This window comes from Eschscholzia californica, unplaced genomic scaffold (assembly GCF_041429995.1).
Source record: "Eschscholzia californica isolate CP2 unplaced genomic scaffold, dmEscCali1.0.p SCAF_1, whole genome shotgun sequence".
In the NCBI taxonomy this organism is placed as follows: domain Eukaryota; kingdom Viridiplantae; phylum Streptophyta; class Magnoliopsida; order Ranunculales; family Papaveraceae; genus Eschscholzia; species Eschscholzia californica.
The window spans coordinates 32,116,575-32,138,626 of NW_028238198.1; the positions used below are offsets into that span (position 1 = coordinate 32,116,575).

The 22,052-nt window shown below is 35.9% G+C and overlaps 2 protein-coding genes, 1 long non-coding RNA gene and 2 other non-coding genes across 5 annotated transcripts; 3 read left to right on the plus strand and 2 right to left on the minus strand.

Moving 5' to 3' along the window:
- The first annotated feature begins 8,595 nt into the window (after positions 1-8,595).
- LOC147566117 (putative cellulose synthase A catalytic subunit 5 [UDP-forming]) lies at positions 8,596-14,835 on the plus strand. The gene is made up of 14 exons (XM_086652615.1): positions 8,596-9,178; positions 9,299-9,494; positions 9,601-9,815; positions 10,056-10,158; positions 10,248-10,422; positions 10,932-11,198; positions 11,289-11,634; positions 11,726-11,863; positions 11,950-12,075; positions 12,175-12,387; positions 12,486-12,768; positions 12,897-13,093; positions 13,188-13,538; positions 13,635-14,835. Exons 1-14 carry the CDS (start codon positions 9,098-9,100, stop codon positions 14,217-14,219), a joined length of 3,276 nt encoding a protein of 1,091 aa, XP_086508741.1. The 5' UTR covers positions 8,596-9,097; the 3' UTR covers positions 14,220-14,835.
- A 1,300-nt stretch (positions 14,836-16,135) lies between these two features.
- TRNAG-UCC (transfer RNA glycine (anticodon UCC)) lies at positions 16,136-16,207 on the plus strand. Its single transcript has one exon. It is a non-coding gene; the product is annotated as a tRNA-Gly (tRNA).
- Positions 16,208-16,539: 332 nt separating this feature from the next.
- Positions 16,540-21,163, plus strand: LOC147566119 (uncharacterized). The gene is made up of 2 exons (XR_015230364.1): positions 16,540-19,207; positions 19,269-21,163. It is a non-coding gene; the product is annotated as an uncharacterized LOC147566119 (long non-coding RNA).
- On the minus strand, positions 17,222-21,411 carry LOC147566120 (neurofilament light protein). The gene is made up of 3 exons (XM_086652616.1): positions 19,905-21,411; positions 18,414-19,100; positions 17,222-18,213 (listed from the first exon to the last, which is right to left on the minus strand). The coding sequence occupies exons 1-3, from the start codon at positions 21,021-21,023 to the stop codon at positions 17,638-17,640; spliced, it is 2,382 nt and encodes a 793-aa protein (XP_086508742.1). The 5' UTR covers positions 21,024-21,411; the 3' UTR covers positions 17,222-17,637.
- TRNAD-GUC (transfer RNA aspartic acid (anticodon GUC)) lies at positions 21,181-21,252 on the minus strand. The gene has a single exon. It is a non-coding gene; the product is annotated as a tRNA-Asp (tRNA).
- Positions 21,412-22,052: the final 641 nt, after the last annotated feature.

Consider the following 22,052-nt stretch of genomic DNA (forward strand, 5'->3'; position numbering starts at 1 on the left):
TTCTTGGGTACCAAGAAGGCAAGACGCCATTGTTCTTAGGGCGTCCTCTGTATCCCCGACAATTACCCAAAGGATTAACATTTTCTGAAGAAGAAGAAGAAACACGTAAGATTCTAGCACGACCATTACTTAATCGATTAATACCATTTCCAACTCTAATCATAGCAAGATTTCTTGAAGCAGCCATAGCCATTAACCCTAATGAAGAACCACCACCAAAACCCACAACTGAATCAGTTCTTGAAGTAGTAATAGATCCGAATAAATTCCTTCCTCCGCTTACCTGACTGAATCTAGATGTATCCACAACTGATAATCTTCATTTATCTTGTTTCTCTCTTTGATGGGCTCATCATTTACCTTTGTGATCTGTTCTAGAGAGAGAAAAAAAAAATTAGAGAGAGAGAGGAGAGAGAAAATAAAATTTATTTAATTTTTTATGTTTGAAGGTTGCCGGCCGGAAAATTGGTCGGCCGGCAACTTTCGCCGGAGAAGATGATGAGGTGTCGAGAAGATGAAGTGGCAGAGAGAACATATGAGATGGAGGAGAACTTTCAAAAAAATGTATTCTGAATTCCCCATAAAAATTTATTCCCCGGAGAATTTTCAAAAAAATCTGGATTCCTTCGAGAATTTATTCTCCGGAGAATTTGCTTTATTCCCCAAAGCCGAGGCCAAAATAAATATATTTGTCATTTAGAAAATCAACCAAAGATGAATGACATGTCACTCGTAGATTTAAGGAACTCTTTTTTTCTTGCTTAAAATACTATCGTCTATTTTTTTTGTTGAAACAATACTATTGCCTAGCTAGGAGTAAAAAAGGAAGATGAATAATATATAGTTTATTAGCCCTAAATGAATGAAGGGCTAGCTTCACAGCTTCACCTGTTTATTTTATAGCTCATTTTCTGATAAATCTTAGTACATTATAATTTCAAAGTAAAATACCCAGATTCATCACTTTTTTTTTTGGTAAGAGACTCAGATTCATCACTTGGCTACATCAATTTTTTCTATATTTGCATGAAATAACAAGCAGTCAGTTAGATCGGATTTGCCTTCTATATTTTTTTTGTTGAAAGACTATATTGAAGGGGTCCGTTTGATACGTGTGAAAATGTGAGTAAGAAAGTCGTTTTTCCATGAAAATCAGTTTTCCGCTATTTGGTTGGCCAATTCGGGTAAGAAAATCGATTTCCTAAGAAAACAAAGTGTGCAAATGGTCTAATTTTTTTCCCACTTTTTAGATGGGAAAGTTGATTTCTCACTCTATCCCTCCTCCCATAACTTTCTCTCTCTATTTATCTCCTACTGTAACTCTTTATGTTCATCTATGTCCAATTAATAAATAAAATCAAATTAATAAATAAACTGAAATTCTAAAGGCACCCCTTAAATGCGTAACATTTATATATTGGTTAAAGGCCCAACTAATAAATTAAACCTAATTAATAAACATTTGTCTAAAGGCACCCCCTTAAATTTTAAAGGCACCCCTTAAATGGCTAACATTTATATATTAGTTAAAGATCCAATTAATAAATAAAACATAATTAATAAACATTTGTCTAAAGGCATTCTCTCCCCTTCTTATCAAACACCTAAAATTTGACTTTGAGTAAGTAATCCATTTTCTTTCTAATGGGAAAGAAAGCCATTTTCTTTCCCATACATTTTCTCGCGTATCAACGGACCCTTATAAGAATTTTATATTATAAAGACCACATGGTGGAAAGAAGAATGGAATCTCTTTGGAAGCTTCATCTTGCTCTCTCCCATATTTATTCTAATTGCCCCTCTAGAGAGACACTAAACAAGTGTTAATTAAAATAATCTAAAGTAAAAGTTTGAGATCATCATTTTAATCAAGAAAACCAAACCAACCAACGTTCTGTTTTTTATTTTATTTTTACTTTTACTCAATCCTATCCTAATTCACATTTATATATTTTTATTTTATTTTTTACTTTTACTCAATCCTATCCTAATTCACATTTATATATCAATCTGATTTTGTTTTCTGGTAAAGTGAAAAAACATTTGACCTAATAAGTCCATGTTAAATAAGTGGTGGGTTTAGAAAAAAAAAATCTCAAAAGGAGTAAATTATTGAAAAGATGGATAGGGAATTGCAATTCAAGAATGGTGTATAGCGAGCCCAAATTCAAAGTATGACCTAATTATCTAGAAGGAAATCCCTATCTTCTTGTCTTTAATTTAAGATCATTCAAGATTGCAAAAGATTTTGAATCGATGTTATAACTAACCATTGGAATGATGATTGTTTTCCATTTCTTTTTCTATTCTTTTGATTAATGGAATGTGTGTCGGTGGAATAGGAAAACTACTTTATTGATCTTCATCAACATACATGATACAACACTCTTGTAAGTTGTAAGGGTTAATTCTGTTTTGGCTTCCAATTTGTGTTCAGTTCACCGTTTTAACCCCTATAAGTGCTGCGGTTCTCTTCAGAGTCCACAAAAATTTTGTTTTTTTGTGAAACTACCTTTGGACGCCAAAAAATAATTAATTCTCAAAAAAAAAAACATAAAGCCACCCACCAATCTCTTTATTTCTCCTCCACTTCACTCCATTTCTCCTCCACTTCACCCCATTTCACCTCTGTTTCATCTCTCTCTCTCTCTCTCACTCCACTTCACCTTTCTTCTTCGACGGAAGGCCATCATCGATCAACCTAAATTTTTCGACGACTTTAAAAAAAAAAATTCTTTTTCCCCCCTCTTGTTCGTCTTCTCTCCCTTGTTTGTGTTTGAAGGTCGTCGGAAAATTTAAGCCGGTCAACGACTTTCCGACAGAGAAGAAAGGTGAGGTGAAGAGAGAAAAATAGAGATGAGATGAAGTGGAAGAGAAATAAAGAGATGAGGTGACTTTACTTTTTTACTTTTTTGGGAGCTAATTGTTTTTTGTCTTCAAGGATAGTTCGGAAAGAAGCTGAAATATTTTTGGCCCTTGAGAACCAAATCGAATTCTCGGAAACTTACGGGGGAGTTTGTTTGAGATATCTTTTACTTATTAAAATGTGACGGTAAAAAAAACAACATAATAGAGAAGTAACTGTTAACCACTATAATAACACAAGAAAAATGAAAATTTTTAAAGTGAAATTTATTAAATAACATAAGAAAATTAATTTCATTTGAAAGTTTCTTTTCGATTATGATGCATTTAGATTTGGAAAGCAAAAGAGGCTACTTTATGGATTTGATGTGAATTTGATTGTAACATTTCTCTCATAGTGGAATTATGAAAGGATCTAATTCTAAAGATGATTAGGTTAATCAATTAGGTCTATTTCAGTATTTTAATAATGTGATTTTTTTTGTTAAAAGAATTATGTGAAGTTGTTGAGAAGTAATGTCACTATAAAGTTTTTGGCTATTCTTCTGTCTCATAGATTGTACTCTATTTAGGTAAAACTAAACCTATGCAAGAGAAGCAGACAACTCATGCAGAAACTATTTTAGAAAATTATCTACCAATATTTGATCACTTGGCCAATTTTTACCAGTAAATTGTTTCTCTTTTTCTTTTTGTTGCAAGTAAATTGTTTTTCTTACCCTATTGTTATTTTCTTTTCTATTCTCCCTCTCCACAAAAAAAAAAATGGCCAGCGCTTTGGGGAAAACAAAATAGTTTCCGGGGTGTGAAGACTTGGTAAAAAATTGGTCAATTTTGATTGAAAATTTTATTTTGGGGGAAAGCAAAATAGCTTCTCCACCTCAACTCTCTCTCTCCACCTCACTTCTCTCTCTCCACCTCACTTCTCTCTCTCCACCTCATCTTCTCTCTCCCCACCACTCTCTCTCTTCTCCGACAGGTCGTCGGCCGGAAAATTTTCCGACCGACGACCATTAAAAAAAAGAAATTTCACTCTCTCTCTCTAAAAAACATTTTTTTTCTTCTCTCTCTCTCTCTCTAGAACAAATCTAGAGAGAGAGGATTTGTTGAAGGTCCCGAACAGGACCTTCAACAGATCGAACGGACCTTTAACGGATCTGTTGAAGGTCCTGTTCGGGACCTTCAACAGATCCTCTCTCTAGATTTGTTCTAGAGAGAGAGAGAAGAAAAAAAAACGTTTTTTTAGAGAGAGAGAGTGAGGTGAGGTGGAGTGTTTTTTTTATTTCCCCTTAAAATTTATTTCCCGGAAAATTTCTAAACTATTTAGCTTTCCCCAAAGCGCTGGCCAAAAAAATAGGAAAGAGAGGGAAAGAAAGATATTTCCTTTCTCTGTTTTTTGTGCCTATGATAAGTAGTTCCAATCTCATCGAAAAAAGAAGGAGTAGTTCCAAAAGAACCTAACTTAGGTTTTATGCTCTCCAACCTCAATAACCTCTGCTTCTAACTCGAGAACAATATTAAATTGTACCTATTTTTTGATTTTGTAATTAAGAACGGACCTGAATATACTATATTTCCTACCAAATAAGTATTGTTTGTATTTTTATAAATATGATTATGAAATCTGAAATGATTGTATGTGTAGTTTTAGTTGTTTTGTTTGTTGATGTAGAGGAATTGGCCGAGAAATACATGGATGAGATCGAAGCGGCCAAATACAAGGGTGACAAACTAAAACGGCCAAAATCGAAGCTACGGGTGTCGGAATTGGACGAAATTTTGAGGGATGGTGCGAAATAGCGTTCCGGTCATTCGTTGTCGCTTCGTCACAACGGGCCCACTTTGAGGGGCAAATTCCATCGTTTAGGGCCTCAAAACGGACTTTTACTAGTTTTTTTTTCTATTTTTGGTAATTGTTTTCAGTTTAGATTACTACTATTCTAGTATTTTTATTTTTTTAGGAGTTTCTATTGGAGTTTGACCAAGATTATGAAACCCTAAGTCTATATAATGAGGGCTTAGAAGTTGTTTCAGTCATTCATTCAATCAATAAAATTCAGTATTTTTGTATTTTTGTTATCAATTTCGGTTCAATAGTCTTTTGACGGAGTTCTAAGGCTTTTTATCAGTTTTCCGCTGCGTCAGTTTTTATGTTGAGATCTTAAAACAAGTTTTTATATTCAATGCATGTATTTTCGGCTTTCAAAATAAGTCTGAATTTGAAAAGTTTGTCTAAAACTTTAAATTGCTTAGAAGAGTAAACTATTACAAATACTCAAATTATACAAGTAAATTACAAATTATTTATTTCACCTTCAATCTTTCATATTTAGATTTAACAAAAAATGCAATCAACACATCATAATATATGAATTCTTTCTAATATAATTCAAATAGAAGACAAGCTAGAATCATAAAATATATGAATAAAAGATTAAAAGGTAACAAATTGACATCCTATCCCAAGAACTAAAACCATTAAATTTTTACAAGTAAAGACAGAACATGGCATCTAAATTACCAAACTGTTCCATTTTTTAATCTTTTTTTTTTTTTGATGTGACCATTTTTTAATCTTAAAATTAGACAAACCAAACTTCCTCTATATTTCATATCACGTGACATACAGATAAATATCATCTGAAATATGTAAAGTGGGGGATTAGTCATCCATAAAAAATAATGGGTAGACGGTCTTTTTCTTTTTATTTAAAGAATGGAGTCAATTCTCCAATTATCGAAGGCTTTTTAAAACACATAAATATGAAATGAGAAATTGATGGGCTGCCATAGTCTTAACTGTACTTTAAATGTCAGATTGCATTTTTTTTGTTGTTGAAAGACGTTAGGTTGCATTTGGAATATGCAAAATGAATATCAACATATTGTGAGACATTTTTGTACAAGAGAGCGTGGGAAGACATTTAAAATGTCTTAAACAAATAAAACCGATATTGGAAAGCATTTGGCCAATAACACTGATCATGTCCGCTTATATCCACAACTACTGCCCTGCAACCTCTCGCCCATACGACGACATTGCATTATGCCTAGATGAAGATTACATATCAAGGGTCACATGTTGTGGCCTTATAGAGGTAGTCCCTGTATAAAGGTATAGAATTAAATAAGAATAAGTCTCTCCTTGTGTCTCTCCCCTGTCTCTCTTTTTCTTTTTATAAATTCAATGGCTCCCACCACAACCAAAGAAGTCATTTGAATAGGTAGATGAGTGTCGGTGGTGGGCTGGTACTCCCAAATGAATAAAAAGTGACAGCTGTATATATTGAAATAAAATCTCAATTTCACTTTGGAGATGACTTTTTTCTAGGTTGGAATCCTCCTGATTAACCAATTTCATCTCAAAAAAAACAAAAATATTAATTCGAGGGGAACAGAATATCCTTGTACATATGTATGGCAGACACTTTTTGAAGATCTACCAATAAATCAAGAATATCATCAATTTGCACATAGCCTATTTACAGAAGATGAACCACATATGGATGCCATAGTTTATCTTCATTTTTCTGTTCTTGAGCGTTGATTCTCTCATCAAATTCTCTTCAAACGAGCAAAACATTGTCTTAATGTTTAGTTCCCATCGTAAGAATTTCTTTCTAATCATTTATTTTTTAAACAGGAAATTCATGTTTTTTTTGTCAAAAAGACAAGTTATCTTTTCGTCGCCCCATATATAGTTTGGAAATAGGTTTGAAGGACAATTAAAAAAGCACTCCCATTTCTAATGGCGAAATTGCCCTTAGAGTCTTAGCTTGCGAAGCTTTGCAAACTAGTTTGCACTGCTTTGCAATCTGGTTTACACTGCTCTGCAAACCCGTTTGCATTGCTTTGCAATCTGGTTTGCCTTGTAATGACTTTGCACCCACTTTGCAATCTGGTTTGCAGAGTTTTGCAAACTAGTTTACACTACTTTGCAATTTGATTTGTCTTGCATAACTTTACAAACTGGTTTGCAAACTGGTCTGCAATCTGGTTTGCAATAAGGTCATTTCGTCTTTTCCCTAGATTAGATTATTTACAAAAATGCCACAGGGAGCTGAAGCCTATAAAAAGTTAATAAATCCTTTTTAACTAAAAATCAAATTTTTTAGGGACGTGATTCATTGAGCTCGAGCTCACACGGTGATCTGTGAGCTCGAGCTCCATAGTCGTCCATCTCTCCACGTCTTTAAAAATAATAGTTGTATTTTCCTTAAAATGAGGAGTGGTTAAAGGCAATAACTACTAAACCCTATTTCATAGTTATAATTACAAAACTACCATACAAAGTAAATCTTCAAAGGTTTTCTTCTTCGTATCTTTTTAAGGAATTTTGACCAAATTTCTCCATTTTAATAATGCTTTACGGAAACAAAAACATACCAACTCAAAAACTTTAGTTGGAAAATTATTATGTCATTCATCTATCATTTAAAATCTTTTTATAGTTAAAAACTAATATTATCACCTCGAGAGTAAAAAAATATTTTTACATTTTTACAATTTGGCACTAAAAAAACCCAATAGTTGACATTGAGTTCTTAGATTATTAGCTATGGCCTTGCCGACCACCATCATCTCTCATCGATCAAGTAAAAGAAATCCTTCTCATTTTGATTCTATCTTCCTCCAAAATCCTAATGTCTTGGGTAAATTTTAGAGTTACTATGTCAAGTGACATTCAATGGATACAAGATGTACATTTTCTTTTGTAATTTATAGGAAAGAAAGACTAATTTGACTAAAGTTATTATACGAATAACACATTAACATGAATCAGACTATAACGACTCGATGTCTCGATGGATGGTTAACCATATACACTCGATCGTGACTGAGGAGGATCTCTTTGTAATTTAACAAAATCAAAAGGACGGAATTCTCATTTCCTTAACTAATAAAGAAAGACAAAAAGTTTGAAAATATCTTTTTTTTTTTTTTTTTTTGTTGAGAGAAAAGTTTGAAAATATCTTGGCCTAGGTAACATCAATTTTAGATACCCTTGGATAAAAAAAAAACTGAGTACGTTAATTTTCAGATCTAACGGTTACTTACGGTAGCTTTAATTCTTAAATACTAACCCTATTATGAAATCGGTGTTTTTTACAGATCCACAGAGTAAAGAAGTTGTTGTACACGAAGTGAGACTGTAGAGAGAGAAAATAGAGAGAGAGAGAGAGAGTAATAATGGGGTGGGGTACTAGGGACGAGTAAAGAGAAAACGGGCAAGAAGGATTCAATGGTGAAGAAGAAGAAGATGGGGGGTGGTGAACGGGCAGCAGCTGCCCGATTTTGGATGTGACAAGTGAAACTCACATGTTTGCAGAGCTGTCTTTCTCTTTCTCTTTCTTCACTGTATCTACTTTTGGTTTCTTCTACCATCACTTTTTCTCTTAATCATTTTATTTTAAGTATTTGATTTATAAATCTCTCTCTTTTCTCCCAAGATTAATTAATTAGAAAAATACCCAGAAAAATTTATGGTCAAAGACTCAACCTTTTCTCTATACAGTTGTTGAAAACTGTATTTTTACTACTTATCTGATTATTAGAGAGAGAAAGAGATAATAATGGGTTTTGGGGGGGGTGGGTTTGGTTTGGTTTTGTTTTGACACATCAGTTGTGTCGGCGGAGATGATGATAAAAGTTAAAAACGAGTGGCATTAGACAAGTTGGAGAGAAGATTTATATATTATTATTAATTATTATTATTAGTATGAGTTGTTTGTTGATAGTGTAGTTAGGGTTTCTCTATCATGATCTTTTATTAATCAACTCAATTATTGTTCTCTCTCTCTCTCTAAAGTTTTTGGGAATCTGGGTGTTTTTCTTCTTCTTCATTGAAGGTGTTTGATAAATTTACTGAAAGAAGGTAGAGTGAGATTAGTTCTTTTTTATGAATGTTGGTTGGGGTAAGAAGGAAAGAATATTAAGAAGGAAGAAGAGGGTTTTTTTTGGTCGGCGGGTTTCTCTCAAAACATCTTCATTCTGTTCCCCTTCTTCACCCAAAAAAGAAAAAAAAGAAATGGGTCTCTCTGAATTTAGCGAATCTCTCTCCTTTCACTGATGAGTGAAATTTACTTCATTTCTTCCAGATCTTAGTAGAATTGATCAACATAATTAGATACTGAGAAAAAGATCAGAATTTTCAGACTTGGGTATCCAAGTGTCCAACAGATCTGGACCAAAATTGGGTTTTTTCTGGCAGTTGTTTCTTCTTCTCTAAACAATGGAAGCTAGTGCTGGTTTAGTTGCAGGTTCTCATAATAGGAATGAACTTGTTGTCATTCGTCGTGAAGGAGAAGCTGCTGTAAGTTTCATTTTTGATCTTTAATTCATGGGTGCATTAATGGGTAGATGCTCAATTTTCAATCAATTATGTTAGTTTTAAGTTTTGATCTGATTTATGCTTTCTTATGATCTTTCTCAGCCAAGGCCATTACAGCAATTAAGTGGGCAAATTTGCCAGATTTGTGGTGATGATGTTGGGTTGACTGTTGATGGAGAGCTCTTTGTGGCCTGTAATGAGTGTGCTTTTCCAATTTGCCGGATTTGCTATGAGTATGAGAGGCAAGAAGGAAGTCAAGTCTGCCCACAGTGTAAAACTAGGTTTAAACGTCTCAAAGGTAACAACTTTTGTACTTACCCTTTGATCTGTATGAATTATGGCTAGTCACTAGTTGGTTACTGAATAGCTTCATGGGTTCTAAGAGATTTCTTCAAATTTTGCAGGTTGTGCTAGAGTTGCTGGTGATGAAGATGAAGATGACATTGATGATCTTGAAAATGAGTTTAATTTCATGGGGAGAGATGGGCAAGATATGCATCAGTATCTTGCTGAATCAATGCTTCAAGGTCATATGAGCTATGGAAGATCTGGAGATATGGATATGCCTCAAGTTGTTCATACAATGCCTCAAGTTCCTCTGCTTACTAATGGCCAGATGGTACTTAACCACATATGAATTAAAAAAACCCACATTTAATTTTCTTTGTTTTCCTCCTTTACTGTCTTAATTGGGTCTGATTGGGACCTGGGATCACAGTTTTCCACTTCACTTGACTATACTGAGTTTAAACTACCAAGAATCTGTGATCATTCTGTTATTTTCAGATATACTTCTTTTGAGGTATTGATCAGTTGATGTTTATGCCTTGCTTATTAAAGAAGGAATCTTGGTTTATAGGTTGATGATATTCCTCCTGAACAACATGCATTGGTTCCTGCTTACATGAATGGTGGAGGGAAAAGGATTCACCCCCTGCCTTTTTCTGATCCTGCCTTCCCAGGTATTCACTCATAATGGGTTTGTTGCTGTTTTCGGTTTTCGCTGATTGTCTTAACCATCTTTAACTGAACTAGTAATTCTATTTTATAGTTCAACCCAGATCTATGGATCCATCAAAGGATTTGGCTGCTTATGGTTATGGAAGTGTTGCTTGGAAAGAGAGAGTGGAGACTTGGAAACAAAAGCAAGAGAAGTTACAGGTGACGAAGAATGAGAATGGTGGTAAAAATTGGGACGATGATGGCGATGGGCCAGATCTACCTTTGTAAGTACTCAGTAATCGTGTTCAGAGTTGTTGAGTTTATATTCCAGTGCTCAACTCTAAAACCGATATAACCTTGATACGGGTATGAATATTGATATCCAACAGGGGTATGTGGTTTAGGACCATATGAACGGAAAAAAACACCAAAAAAGGCTATGCCCATACACAAATAATATTTCCATCTTCCAATATGATGAAAGAAAATCTATCAACCTACTATCAATATTATTCTACCTCTTAAGACTAATATGAATTATTCCCCTGTATATTTTATGATAACCAATAAACAGGATTCGTTCTAAGCTACAAATTGATAATTTTGTGTGGTAGATGCCAAATCATTGATGGTTCTTACTGATTCACTCATGAGTATTTCGTTAACGAAATATTGATATCTTCGTTCTTGTATCTTTTTTAGTTCATCTAATCTAGTAACATGTAAAAATGTTAGTAACGGGGATATAGTAATTTGTTAATCTAAAACAATCTTTCCTATTATTGTTAATCAGAATGGATGAAGGTAGGCAGCCATTGTCAAGAAAGTTGCCAATACCATCAAGCCAAATCAACCCGTATCGGATGATCATTATGATTCGGCTTGTTGTTCTCGGTTTTTTCTTTCATTACCGTATCACAAATCCTGTGAATGATGCATTTGGGTTATGGCTTGTATCTGTGATCTGTGAGATTTGGTTTGGTGTTTCATGGGTCCTTGATCAGTTCCCAAAGTGGCTACCAATTGAGAGGGAAACGTATCTTGACAGGCTATCCCTGAGGTAAATATTCAGTGATCTCACTTCCCTTTGTTATTTTTCTAATACTCAAAAATACCCTTCGATCTGACTATAATCCCGATTTGTCTTTAGATACGAAAAGGAAGGCCAGCCATCTCAACTTGCTCCAGTTGATCTATTTGTCAGTACAGTGGATCCTTTAAAAGAGCCGCCTATAGTCACTGCAAACACTGTACTGTCCATTCTTGCCGTTGATTACCCAGTTGACAAGATATCGTGTTATGTTTCTGACGATGGTGCTGCCATGCTAACATTTGAAGGGTTATCGGAAACATCTGAGTTTGCGAGAAAGTGGGTACCTTTTTGTAAGAAATTCAATATTGAGCCACGTGCACCAGAGTTCTATTTTGCCCAAAAGATAGATTATTTGAAGGATAAGATCTTACCCTCATTTGTAAGGGAAAGAAGAGCAATGAAGGTAAGCAGATTGCGTAATAAATCATTTTATCCCATCAATCAAATTTCTCACAGTTGCTCATGTTTGAATATGTTTTGAATTACTCTTATAGAGGGAGTACGAGGAGTTCAAAGTTCGGATTAATGCATTAGTTTCCAAGGCTCAAAAGGTTCCAGAAGAGGGGTGGACCATGCAAGATGGGACCCCATGGCCTGGTAATAATGTCCGAGATCATCCAGGGATGATTCAGGTGAACTTCTCATTCTTCGATTTCATTCCTGATAATTTGATTCTTACACTTGCGGCCCTAATGTTTCATGCGTGATCAAAATGCAGGTTTTCTTAGGGCAAAGTGGTGGAACTGATACAGATGGAAATGAATTACCACGACTTGTTTATGTCTCGAGAGAAAAGAGACCCGGATACAATCATCACAAGAAGGCTGGTGCTATGAATGCCTTGGTAAGCGAAAAATGTTACCAATTAAATTGATTCCATGTATTTTTAGTAAGTGGGCAGATGTTGCTAATGCTTGCGATTTTGAACATTTCTTGAAATCAGGTCAGAGTTTCTGCTGTCCTTACAAATGCACCTTATATGTTGAATTTGGATTGTGATCACTACATCAATAATAGTAAGGCTATTAGAGAAGGAATGTGTTTCATGATGGACCCATTGCTCGGAAAGAAAGTTTGCTACGTTCAGTTCCCGCAGAGGTTTGATGGTATTGATCGCAACGATCGATATGCTAATAGGAACACTGTATTCTTCGATGTAAGCACGATGTCATCCGGATCTTCTATCTGCCTTTCTTTTAGCTAAAACACTTTTACTTAGTACTTGCGAAACTAATAATTTTCTTTTGGTATCAGATCAATATGAAAGGTTTGGATGGGATTCAAGGACCCATTTATGTCGGAACTGGGTGTCTTTTCAGAAGGCAGGCACTATATGGTTTCGATGCTCCAAAGGCAAAAAAGACAGCAACAAGGACCTGCAACTGCTTGCCAAAGTGGAGTTGTTGTGGATGTTTTGGTACAGGGAGGAAGAAGAAGGCTAATAAGCCAAAGTTCGGCAAGAAAAAGAAGAATTCTAAGAAAGGAGAAGCGGTTGCTCCTGTATTTGCTTTAGACAGTATAGAGGAAGGAATTGAAGGTAAACCTTATCATGTTTAGTTTAGTCTAATCACTTATTATTATTTTTTTTTCTTTTGTTTGTTTTCTTCCATCATTGCCCTTTATTTTTTATAATAATCATCTAACTCTGTATGAGTTTGCGTGCAGGAATAGAAAATGAAAAATGTGCCCTAATGTCCGAACAGAAGTTGGAGAAGAAGTTTGGCCAATCTTCTGTGTTTGCGTCCTCGACTTTGCTTGAGGATGGTGGGGCCCTGAAAAGGGCTAGCCCTGCTTCTCTGCTCAAAGAAGCTATTCATGTCATTAGTTGTGGCTATGAGGACAAGACAGATTGGGGAAAAGAGGTAACAGTCCGACAAATATGATTTGAACTTCAATGTTCACTGCCTGTTCGTTTTTCATCAAATCTTTCTCTACTTATATTTTGTTTTCGTTTAGGTTGGATGGATCTATGGTTCCGTTACAGAAGATATCTTGACGGGTTTTAAGATGCACTGCCATGGGTGGAGATCCATTTATTGCATTCCTAAAAGGCCTGCGTTTAAAGGATCTGCACCTATCAATCTTTCTGATCGTCTGCACCAAGTCCTTCGATGGGCACTTGGTTCTGTTGAAATTTTCTTGAGCAGACATTGTCCTCTTTGGTACGGCTATGGTGGTGGACTTAAATGGCTTGAGAGATTCTCTTATATCAATGCCACCATATACCCATGGACTTCATTTCCTTTGTTAGCTTATTGTACCTTACCAGCAATCTGCCTGCTTACAGGCAAATTTATCACTCCAGAGGTATGACTTAACAAAGTATTTCCATTTTTTTACTGCTTCCCTTCAATATTGCGAAGTCCGAAACTAAAATACTTTCATTCTGTTTATTTGCTTCAGTTGAGCAACGTTGCTAGCTTATGGTTTTTATCACTCTTCATATGCATTTTCGCTACGGGTATCCTGGAAATGAGATGGAGTGGGGTTGGAGTCGACGAATGGTGGAGAAATGAACAGTTTTGGGTTATTGGAGGTGTTTCTGCTCATCTTTTTGCAGTCTTCCAAGGGTTGTTGAAGGTATTGGCTGGTGTTGACACCAACTTCACTGTGACATCGAAGGCTGGGGATGATGAAGCATTTTCTGAATTATATGCATTCAAGTGGACAACTTTGCTTATTCCCCCGACTACATTGCTCGTAATAAATATTGTAGGAGTAGTGGCCGGAATCTCGAATGCTATCAATAATGGGTATGAATCATGGGGGCCTTTGTTCGGTAAGCTTTTCTTTGCTTTCTGGGTGATTGTCCATCTATATCCATTTCTCAAGGGTCTACTGGGTCGACAAAACAGGACACCCACGATTATTATTGTGTGGTCGATTCTTCTTGCTTCAATCTTTTCTCTATTGTGGGTTCGTGTCGATCCGTTCTTGGCCAAGTCAGATGGACCTATCCTCGAAGAATGTGGTCTGGACTGTAATTAGCATGTCCTCGAAGTTTTATGTTTCTGTCACCACGTTTAGATACGAAAAATGGATGATGTACATTTACAAGGTCATTTGCCGATGAAATTCTGCAAGATATAGATAGATCATAAAAAGGGTTATGTTGGCATCTTTCGCGAGTAGGTTACCATTTCAGAGACCTCTTTCTACGGCGCGACAAGAGAACCAATCCCATATGGTCAATCAGAGATTTTCGGTGTGTGGAATTTTATGTTTAAATATATTAGTAGAGAGTTTGTAGCAAAACTCCTTTGATTCTTTATTAGTTTGGGTGCAAAAATGTGAGGAGGAAGAAGGTCGTACTCTGTATATTATTGCAGTTCATCTCTATCTGGATATTCGATTTCTTCACAGAATAAAGTCGGGTGAATTTTCACCCTTGTATTACCCTTGTTGAAGAAGAACAAGAAAAGAGAGTTTGAGTTGGAAGGAAAACTTTTTGGGTGAAAGAGAAGGGTGGTGGTGATTCATTGTTTTTCTTGAGGTACTCTTGGTTTATAGTGTAATAATCTTATTCTTAGTTATAATGTGAAAAAAATCTGAACAATTATGTGTGAATTGATTGTTATTTATGAACATTTATAAGTTTTTGATCTTTCTTGTTTTAAGTTAGGGTTATTTCTCAAATAGCCCCCAACTTTATGACCGGTTTCCTGTTTAGCCCCCTACTTTATCAAAAATACCCAGATGGTCATCTTTTTCAGTTACCGCTATAACACCATCATCACTCCTCTCTCCTCCATCTCATCACCTCTCTCTGCCACCTCATCATCTTCTCCGGCGAAATTTTTTTTTAGAGAGAGGAAAAAAAATGTTATTTTTCAAATGTTTGAAAGTCGTCGGCTGGAAAATTTGTCGGTCGGCGACCTTCGCCGGAAAAGACAATGAGATGGCAGAGAGAGGTGATGAGATGGAGGAGAGAAGGTGATGAGTAGTTAACATGTTTATAACGATAACTGAAAAAGAGGTCATCTGGATATTTTTGATAAAATGGGGCTAGGCAGAAAGCTAGTCACAAAGTTGGGAGGCTACTGGGCAAATAAGCCTTTTAAGTTATTTGTCTCTTTCAAACTTAAATACTATCATATCAAATCTTAACCACTTGGTGCCAAATGTAGTGAATGCTGGGAAGACCAACCAACCCCAAGTATCAAATCAAAGATTTGAGAGTGTGGTTAAGATCTTAGAGATTGAGTGTCCCATTGGAGATGCTCTTACCTACTTACTGCCAAATGTAGTAAATGCTCTCTCTGTCTCCTCTCTGAGTGATTCTTTGTTGTACAATTCACTAATAAGGGAATGTCCACACTGCCTGACTGGTGGCCTGTCTCTTTTTTTTTTTTCTCCTCCAGTCTAACTAAAATTTTTGTCCAAAAGGAGATGGCAAATTTTTTTAAGATCAAAGAAATTTGGTGAAAAACTTACAAATTTGTAAAAAAAATCTTGCAATTTTTGGACGAGCCCCTATTCTCTATGAGACTATGACAGACCCTCTCCATTTTGCCATTTGTTTTTAGTTCTTTTTTTTTTTTGATGAAGGATTGTTTTTAGTTCTTTGGCCAGATCATCCTTATATATCTTGAGTTTTCATCTGAAACTAAGCGGATGCACTTATTGAGATTGAACTTCCACATCTAGTCCCCGTGGTCTGGTTCTGAAGAAGTTACGTGAGGCTATCACATCCCTGCACTTATGGAGAAGAGTTGTCATCAATTTTGATACAACTTGCGGGCAGGCTCCATTCCCCATAAATATAATTATCCATTGTGTCTCACTTTTGATACCCAACTCTAAACCCACCAAGTATATGAGGTTGTTGATAGCCGAAGCTTCACGAGTTTACCAGAAAATCCTAAACCAACTTAACAAAACTAATACCATTAATCAACATGTCAGCGTTTGTAGTCCAACGGTTAGGATAATTGCCTTCCAAGCAATAGACCCGGGTTCGACTCCCGGCAGACGCATCCCTTTTTTTTCTTATTTTTATTTTTACCTTTTCTTCTTTTTTATCCTTCTCCTACAATTAGAAAGAAAGCTTCAGTATTTGAAAGCCATTTTTCGGTTGATATATAACATTTTCTTTGATTAATTTGGTTAGTTCGACCAATATGACTATTAATTCTAAGAAATTTTTGGATTATATCCAAATATCTGTTACTTCATTCACACTTCTTCTTTCCTACAGAGTAACAAGAAAACCACAAAATTTATATGAAAACAAGAATTTCGTTTCATGATTAAAAGTTATAGTAATACAACTAAATTAGTACTACTGTATAACTAACGACGGTGTATCGGGGAAACTAAAAAAAACAAGTCACCAAACGCACCTTCTCTCTCTTCAATGTCTCTTTCTTCTTTGGTTGGCTCTCTCTCTCTCTCCGGTCATCTCCGACCGGTTCTCTCTCTATCTCTCTTGTCTCTCTCTTCACTGTGTCTCTCTTATCTGTCTCTCTCCTCTGTCTAAGTTCCGGCGAAAGGAATGGTCCCTTCACCGGAACCCTTCGTCTGGAAAACCAGACTTCCAGACGAAGGTCGTCTGGATCTTGGACTCCAGGTCCAAGAGAACCATGAAAAAAAAGAAAGATAGGAAAGAGAGAAGAGAAAAGAGAGGGATGAGGAAAGAGAGGAGCACAGTGTTGTCGCCGGAATAATAGCCGCCGGAGTTGATGGTGGTTAGAAGGAAGATGGAGGAAGAAGAAAATAAAAACATAAGAATTGGATAGTGTATGGAGGAAACAAAAAAAATTTGTTTCCATCCAAAACTTTCTTCCCTGAAAAATATCCTTATTTCCCCAAAACATCAACCACAACAATACCACAAATGGTTGCTTCTCCAAATTAGTAAAAGTATCCATTACCCAAAAGAACCAAAATTCCATTGCCACGTCCACCGATGTCCCACAACCACTATCCCTAAAAGAACCAAAGAGAAGGATGCTGTATTCAAGAACCAAAGAAAAGAAATCACCTCATAATTTTTGTATCCAACGACAATTTTTATTTAGTTACAAACCTCATCTTTCAGGCATTACCTCACAATTGGGTATAACGTACAAAAATCCAACACAAGAACCAAATGTTTCATCTGAAAAAGTAATAGAAGATCACGACTCACAAATTTCAAATGAGATCATCAAAGAGGAAATACTAAATGAAAAACGGATACAAATGAAACAAGAAACTCACAAATTACAATTCTCGTTACCGCAAAAGTGAAACAAATAATCGAGCTCCTCCAGAATCTTTAACAAACAACCAATCCTCCAAATATTATTGTTTCCACGACTCCACGGAGCTGATTGTTCTCCTGATTTGTTTTCCTCATTCTCTAATGATTTTTCAGTAACTAGTTCAACAAGAACCTCCTGAATTCTGATTGATCTTTATCGACTTATGTTGTAGAGTGAGAAACTGTAGTAATTTCAACCAACTTCTCGTTTCCAAGGAGAGCTACGAGTTCCATGGAGATCAAGTGGTTTTCTGTACTTACCTTCTCTTCCAAACCGTATGCTTCTTGAAGCTTTGCTGCCTGAGATTCTGCAGCTTTAGCTTCTGAAAGTAAAGTATCAGCTTCTTCTGTTTCGCCAAATTCAAGAGCGGCTAACCTGTCTGCCATGGAAGCAGCAGAGAGTAAGTGTAGCCTCTGGCATCCTGCCATTGCTGCTTCTTTTTCCTTGGACAGAATCAGCTCCTCTGATTCATTTAGTTTTTTAACAGTGTTATTGATATCCTTATCTATCTTCTCAAGTTCTAAAATGGCAGCTTCCATTTTGCTCTGTATGCTTTCCTTTTCGAGGCCAAGGGTTTTTGCCTCCGCCGCTATTCTTCCTGCTTCTTTGAAATTCCTTGCAGCAGCAGCAACCTTCTTTTCTGCTTCTAGTTCTGGGCTTCTCTTGTCAATGAAGAGTACTCGTTGCTTGGAAGAATCAATTTCTTGCTGAATGCTTGACCGTGCTGAAGACAGTTCCTTTATAAAGAAAGAGAAATACACGATTTAGCCATACGAAAATGTGATTAAATATAATTATGTTTCAACTTGATACGGATTTAGCATACGACAATGTAAGACTCAGAAAGACTCCAACTAATCATTTTTTCTATAATCCTTGTGCTTCAAGGGGCAGTTTTCGTCGTAATTGTGGACATTCAAATAAAAGGAAATATTACCTGAAGAGAAGTTCTTGCTGCAGAAACCTCTTGTCTAAGCATTTGGACATCCTCCAAAATTTTCTCTTCAGTCTTGGCAAGTCTCACTTTATCCTCTCTTGAATTCAAAATCGGCAAAGCGAGAGATTTTCTTAGCACGACAAGATCTTTGCATGCTTTTGCCTCAGCAATTGAAACGTCGGCAAGTTCTCGGATCTTTTCCCCTCTTTTTTCCTCCTGAAACAGGAAGTCATCAACCTCTTTTCTCTTTTTGCATAAAGCTTCATTCTCTTGCTCTAGCTGGGAAAGAGATGACTGCATATCTTGGTATTTCATATCAATGCTCATCTGGGCCTCTTGAAACCCAGAGACCCCGTTATTGATCCTCTTTTCCACTTCTTGGATATAAGAATCATTTTCTGCAATTTCCGCTTCCTTTTGTCTTACCAAAGCAAGTAATTTCTCCAACTCCTCTGTCAGAACATCTCGCTTCTTACAAAGTAATTCTTTTTCTCTTTTGTCATCTTTGATTGAGTGTTCAATTGATTCATTCAATCCCAAGCGTACATCGTTTACCAAATCGGTTTCAATTTCCAATTCTACCCTTCTTATTTCTAAGTTTTCAACTGATGATTGCCAATCGCCTAATTCTTTAGAAGAGAGTTGTTCCGCATTCTTCAATAGCAAATCTGCACTATTAGCAGCATCCTGCAAAAAAAAGTATAATTGTTTCAAGAAATGCAATTGTTACTTGGTAAATAAGGCGCTAAAGAAACTTAGTAACCGCTACTGCTAAATCCATGGAATCCATTTTAGTAATTTGCTCGAAAGATGTTAAGTTTTAACATAAAATTTTACTTAATAATCACAAGGCAGGATAAGCAATTGGAAACATGATTTCATGCAACGACAAGTTAGTCATTGAGAAGGCATTTGTTTATTGATCTTATTTTCGATCATCTAAAATCGTACCAACTTCTTCCCATGTATTACCTTCTTATTACTAGACAGTACAAAAAAACGAATTTGTGTTTATGTTTTCTATTTCTCTAATTTCTTTGGTCTTCCCTTCTTTGCCAAGACTAGATAACAATGTTCGCAAAATCAAACTATTTGCTTCGGTAGCAAGATTTACATCAAATTGGTACAAGAGCATTCTCATTCTTTTATTCGCTTGGATGGCGATTTTCATAACCCTATTTTGGATATTCAAAATGATTAGTGAAGCTTCTATAGACTAATGTCATGCTTGATTTTGTCATTCGCTAACTAGTTATTACTAACTACTTCGATGGCTTTTGTACCTCGCTTATAATAACACTCACAATTTCCTTCAATTGGGTATCTATATCAATACAAAATGTTCTAATATCCATAAAAATCAGCTCCAACACTTGACTCATAGCTAAACACAATTAACAAAATCTAATTCCATGATCGTTTAATAAATGAAAAATAGACAAGTTTTTTTTTTTTTTTCTGATTGTAGTAAAGCAAGAATCAACTACTAACCTTGGCGAATTGTTCCAGCAATTCTACACCTTCCTCCTCTGCTGCTATCTTCATCTCTAAAACTTCCTGCATCTTCAAATCATCAGCATTACAATCTGCTTCAGCTTCTCTCAACGCATTCACAAACCCTTCTTTTTCTTTCTCCACTGCTGCAAGACTCTCACTCACTCTTTCAGCCCTCTCAAAATCTTCAGCTTCACAAGCTTCATCCAATTCCTTCTCCAAATCTTTATACTTAATTGATGATAAATTCAAATTTTCTGCAGCTTTTCTTCTCTTCTTTGCAGATTCCTTCCTCCTTGCAGAAGCAGAATCCACCATTACTTTTACACTTTCAAGCTTATCTCTTATCTTCTTCCTGATTTTCACCAATTTCTCTTCAAAGGAATCACATTTTGATTCTTCTTTAGGTGAAACATCATTGACAGTAGTAGGCTCAGCACCAGATTCAGTTTCTAAATTATCTTCCACATCTACACTATCCGTACTTATTTCTTCAATTTCATGATCAATTTCAGCTTTCGGGGGAGCTTCCGATTCCAATTGAGTAGAAAGATGAGTTTTTTCTGATTCTAACGGGAGGGAATTTTCAGTTGTGGAGTGAGAAGGTTGAATTGTTGTTGGAACCGAAGATGAAGGTGAAGGAGAAGAAGAAGGAGAAGGCTCATCAGGAAGTGACGAATCTCTGCCATATCCTATCTTGATAACTGATTTCTTTTTCTTTCTCGAAATCTGTCGAGATATAGATTGGATCTCAACTGTTTTACTACCAGAACTAGTTGTTCTTGCTTCATTCGTTGCAATAGAGGGAGGATCGGATTGTGGATTTAGAATTAGGGTTTCGGTGGTAGAAGTAACAAGTGTGAGATCAGAAAAAAGATTTTCATCTAGTGGTTGAGATACTGAAGAAGATTCCAGTTCCGACGTAGTTAATTCCACTGTTTGAGGTGGTGGTTCCGATGAAGATGATGATTCTTTAGGTGGAGAAGGAGGAGGACGATCAGGTTGAGGTTCTTCTTCAGAAGCATTAATAATTTGTGAAGGATCAAAAAGAACCATACCTTCAAAGAGAGAATCCATTTCATCTTGCTCTGATTCTATGGATGACGCCATGATCATCTTCTTGATCTGCAATCCTTTTTCGATTGATCAAAGAGTATGAAATTGGCGAGTGAGTTCAATCTTATTGAGTTGTGGAATTGGAAGTGAAAAAGAGGGTAGAAAATACGTGAGAAAAGGAAAGGGAAGTGAAAAGAAAAGGGGGAAAATGAAAAATCGCCGCTGCCGGGGATCGAACCCGGGTCACCCGCGTGACAGGCGGGAATACTTACCACTATACTACAACGACTTGTTGATATTTGGGTTCTATAATCGCTATATGGGACATACATTTTATCCTAGATTCTTAGGTCATCTGTGTGGGAGGTTCAAGAAACTTTTTTACTCCGTAAAAATGAATCTCTAAATTGTCTCTTTTCTTGACGGTCACAGTAAGATGTTCTTATATAAAAATTCTCTCATGTAAACATTGTTTAAGTCGTATGTTACGTTAAAAGTTGACTTTGATGTGTACAAAGCGAGTGGACCTCGATGGATACATAAGTTTCCTTTTGTGTCTATGTCGAATGGACATGAAGCAACTTATAGCTTCGTGGACCCTTGGTCCTCCTAGTTTCGATGGGAATGCTCATGCCTGGGTCCAAATTATGTTGAATTTTCAAGGCATCTGGTTCTGAATAATTTTTGTGCATACATAAGGAAACTCTAAGGTCAGTTTAAGTGACGAAAACTAGAACAAAGTTTTTCTCATGAATTCTACCAAAGACAAACATTTTAGTTTATCAGGACAATGGTAGTCGAGATAACTAGAAAGAAGAAAGACCAATAAATATTTTACAAATGAAATTTGAAACTACGTACAACATTAGGACATCTCAAGTTTTTATTCCCTTGTCGAATACAACATTTAAGTTTATAGTAAGTTAGCCGATTTGTTTGCCATACCTATTGAAAAAAAAATGATCCTAAGTAATACTGATGTAGAACAATTTAATTTTCATTGATCTCTTAGTACATTTTTGGAGGATAGATTACAATTCATAAGAATCGAAAAAAAAAAGAAATTTTCATAAAATTATATGAACATAT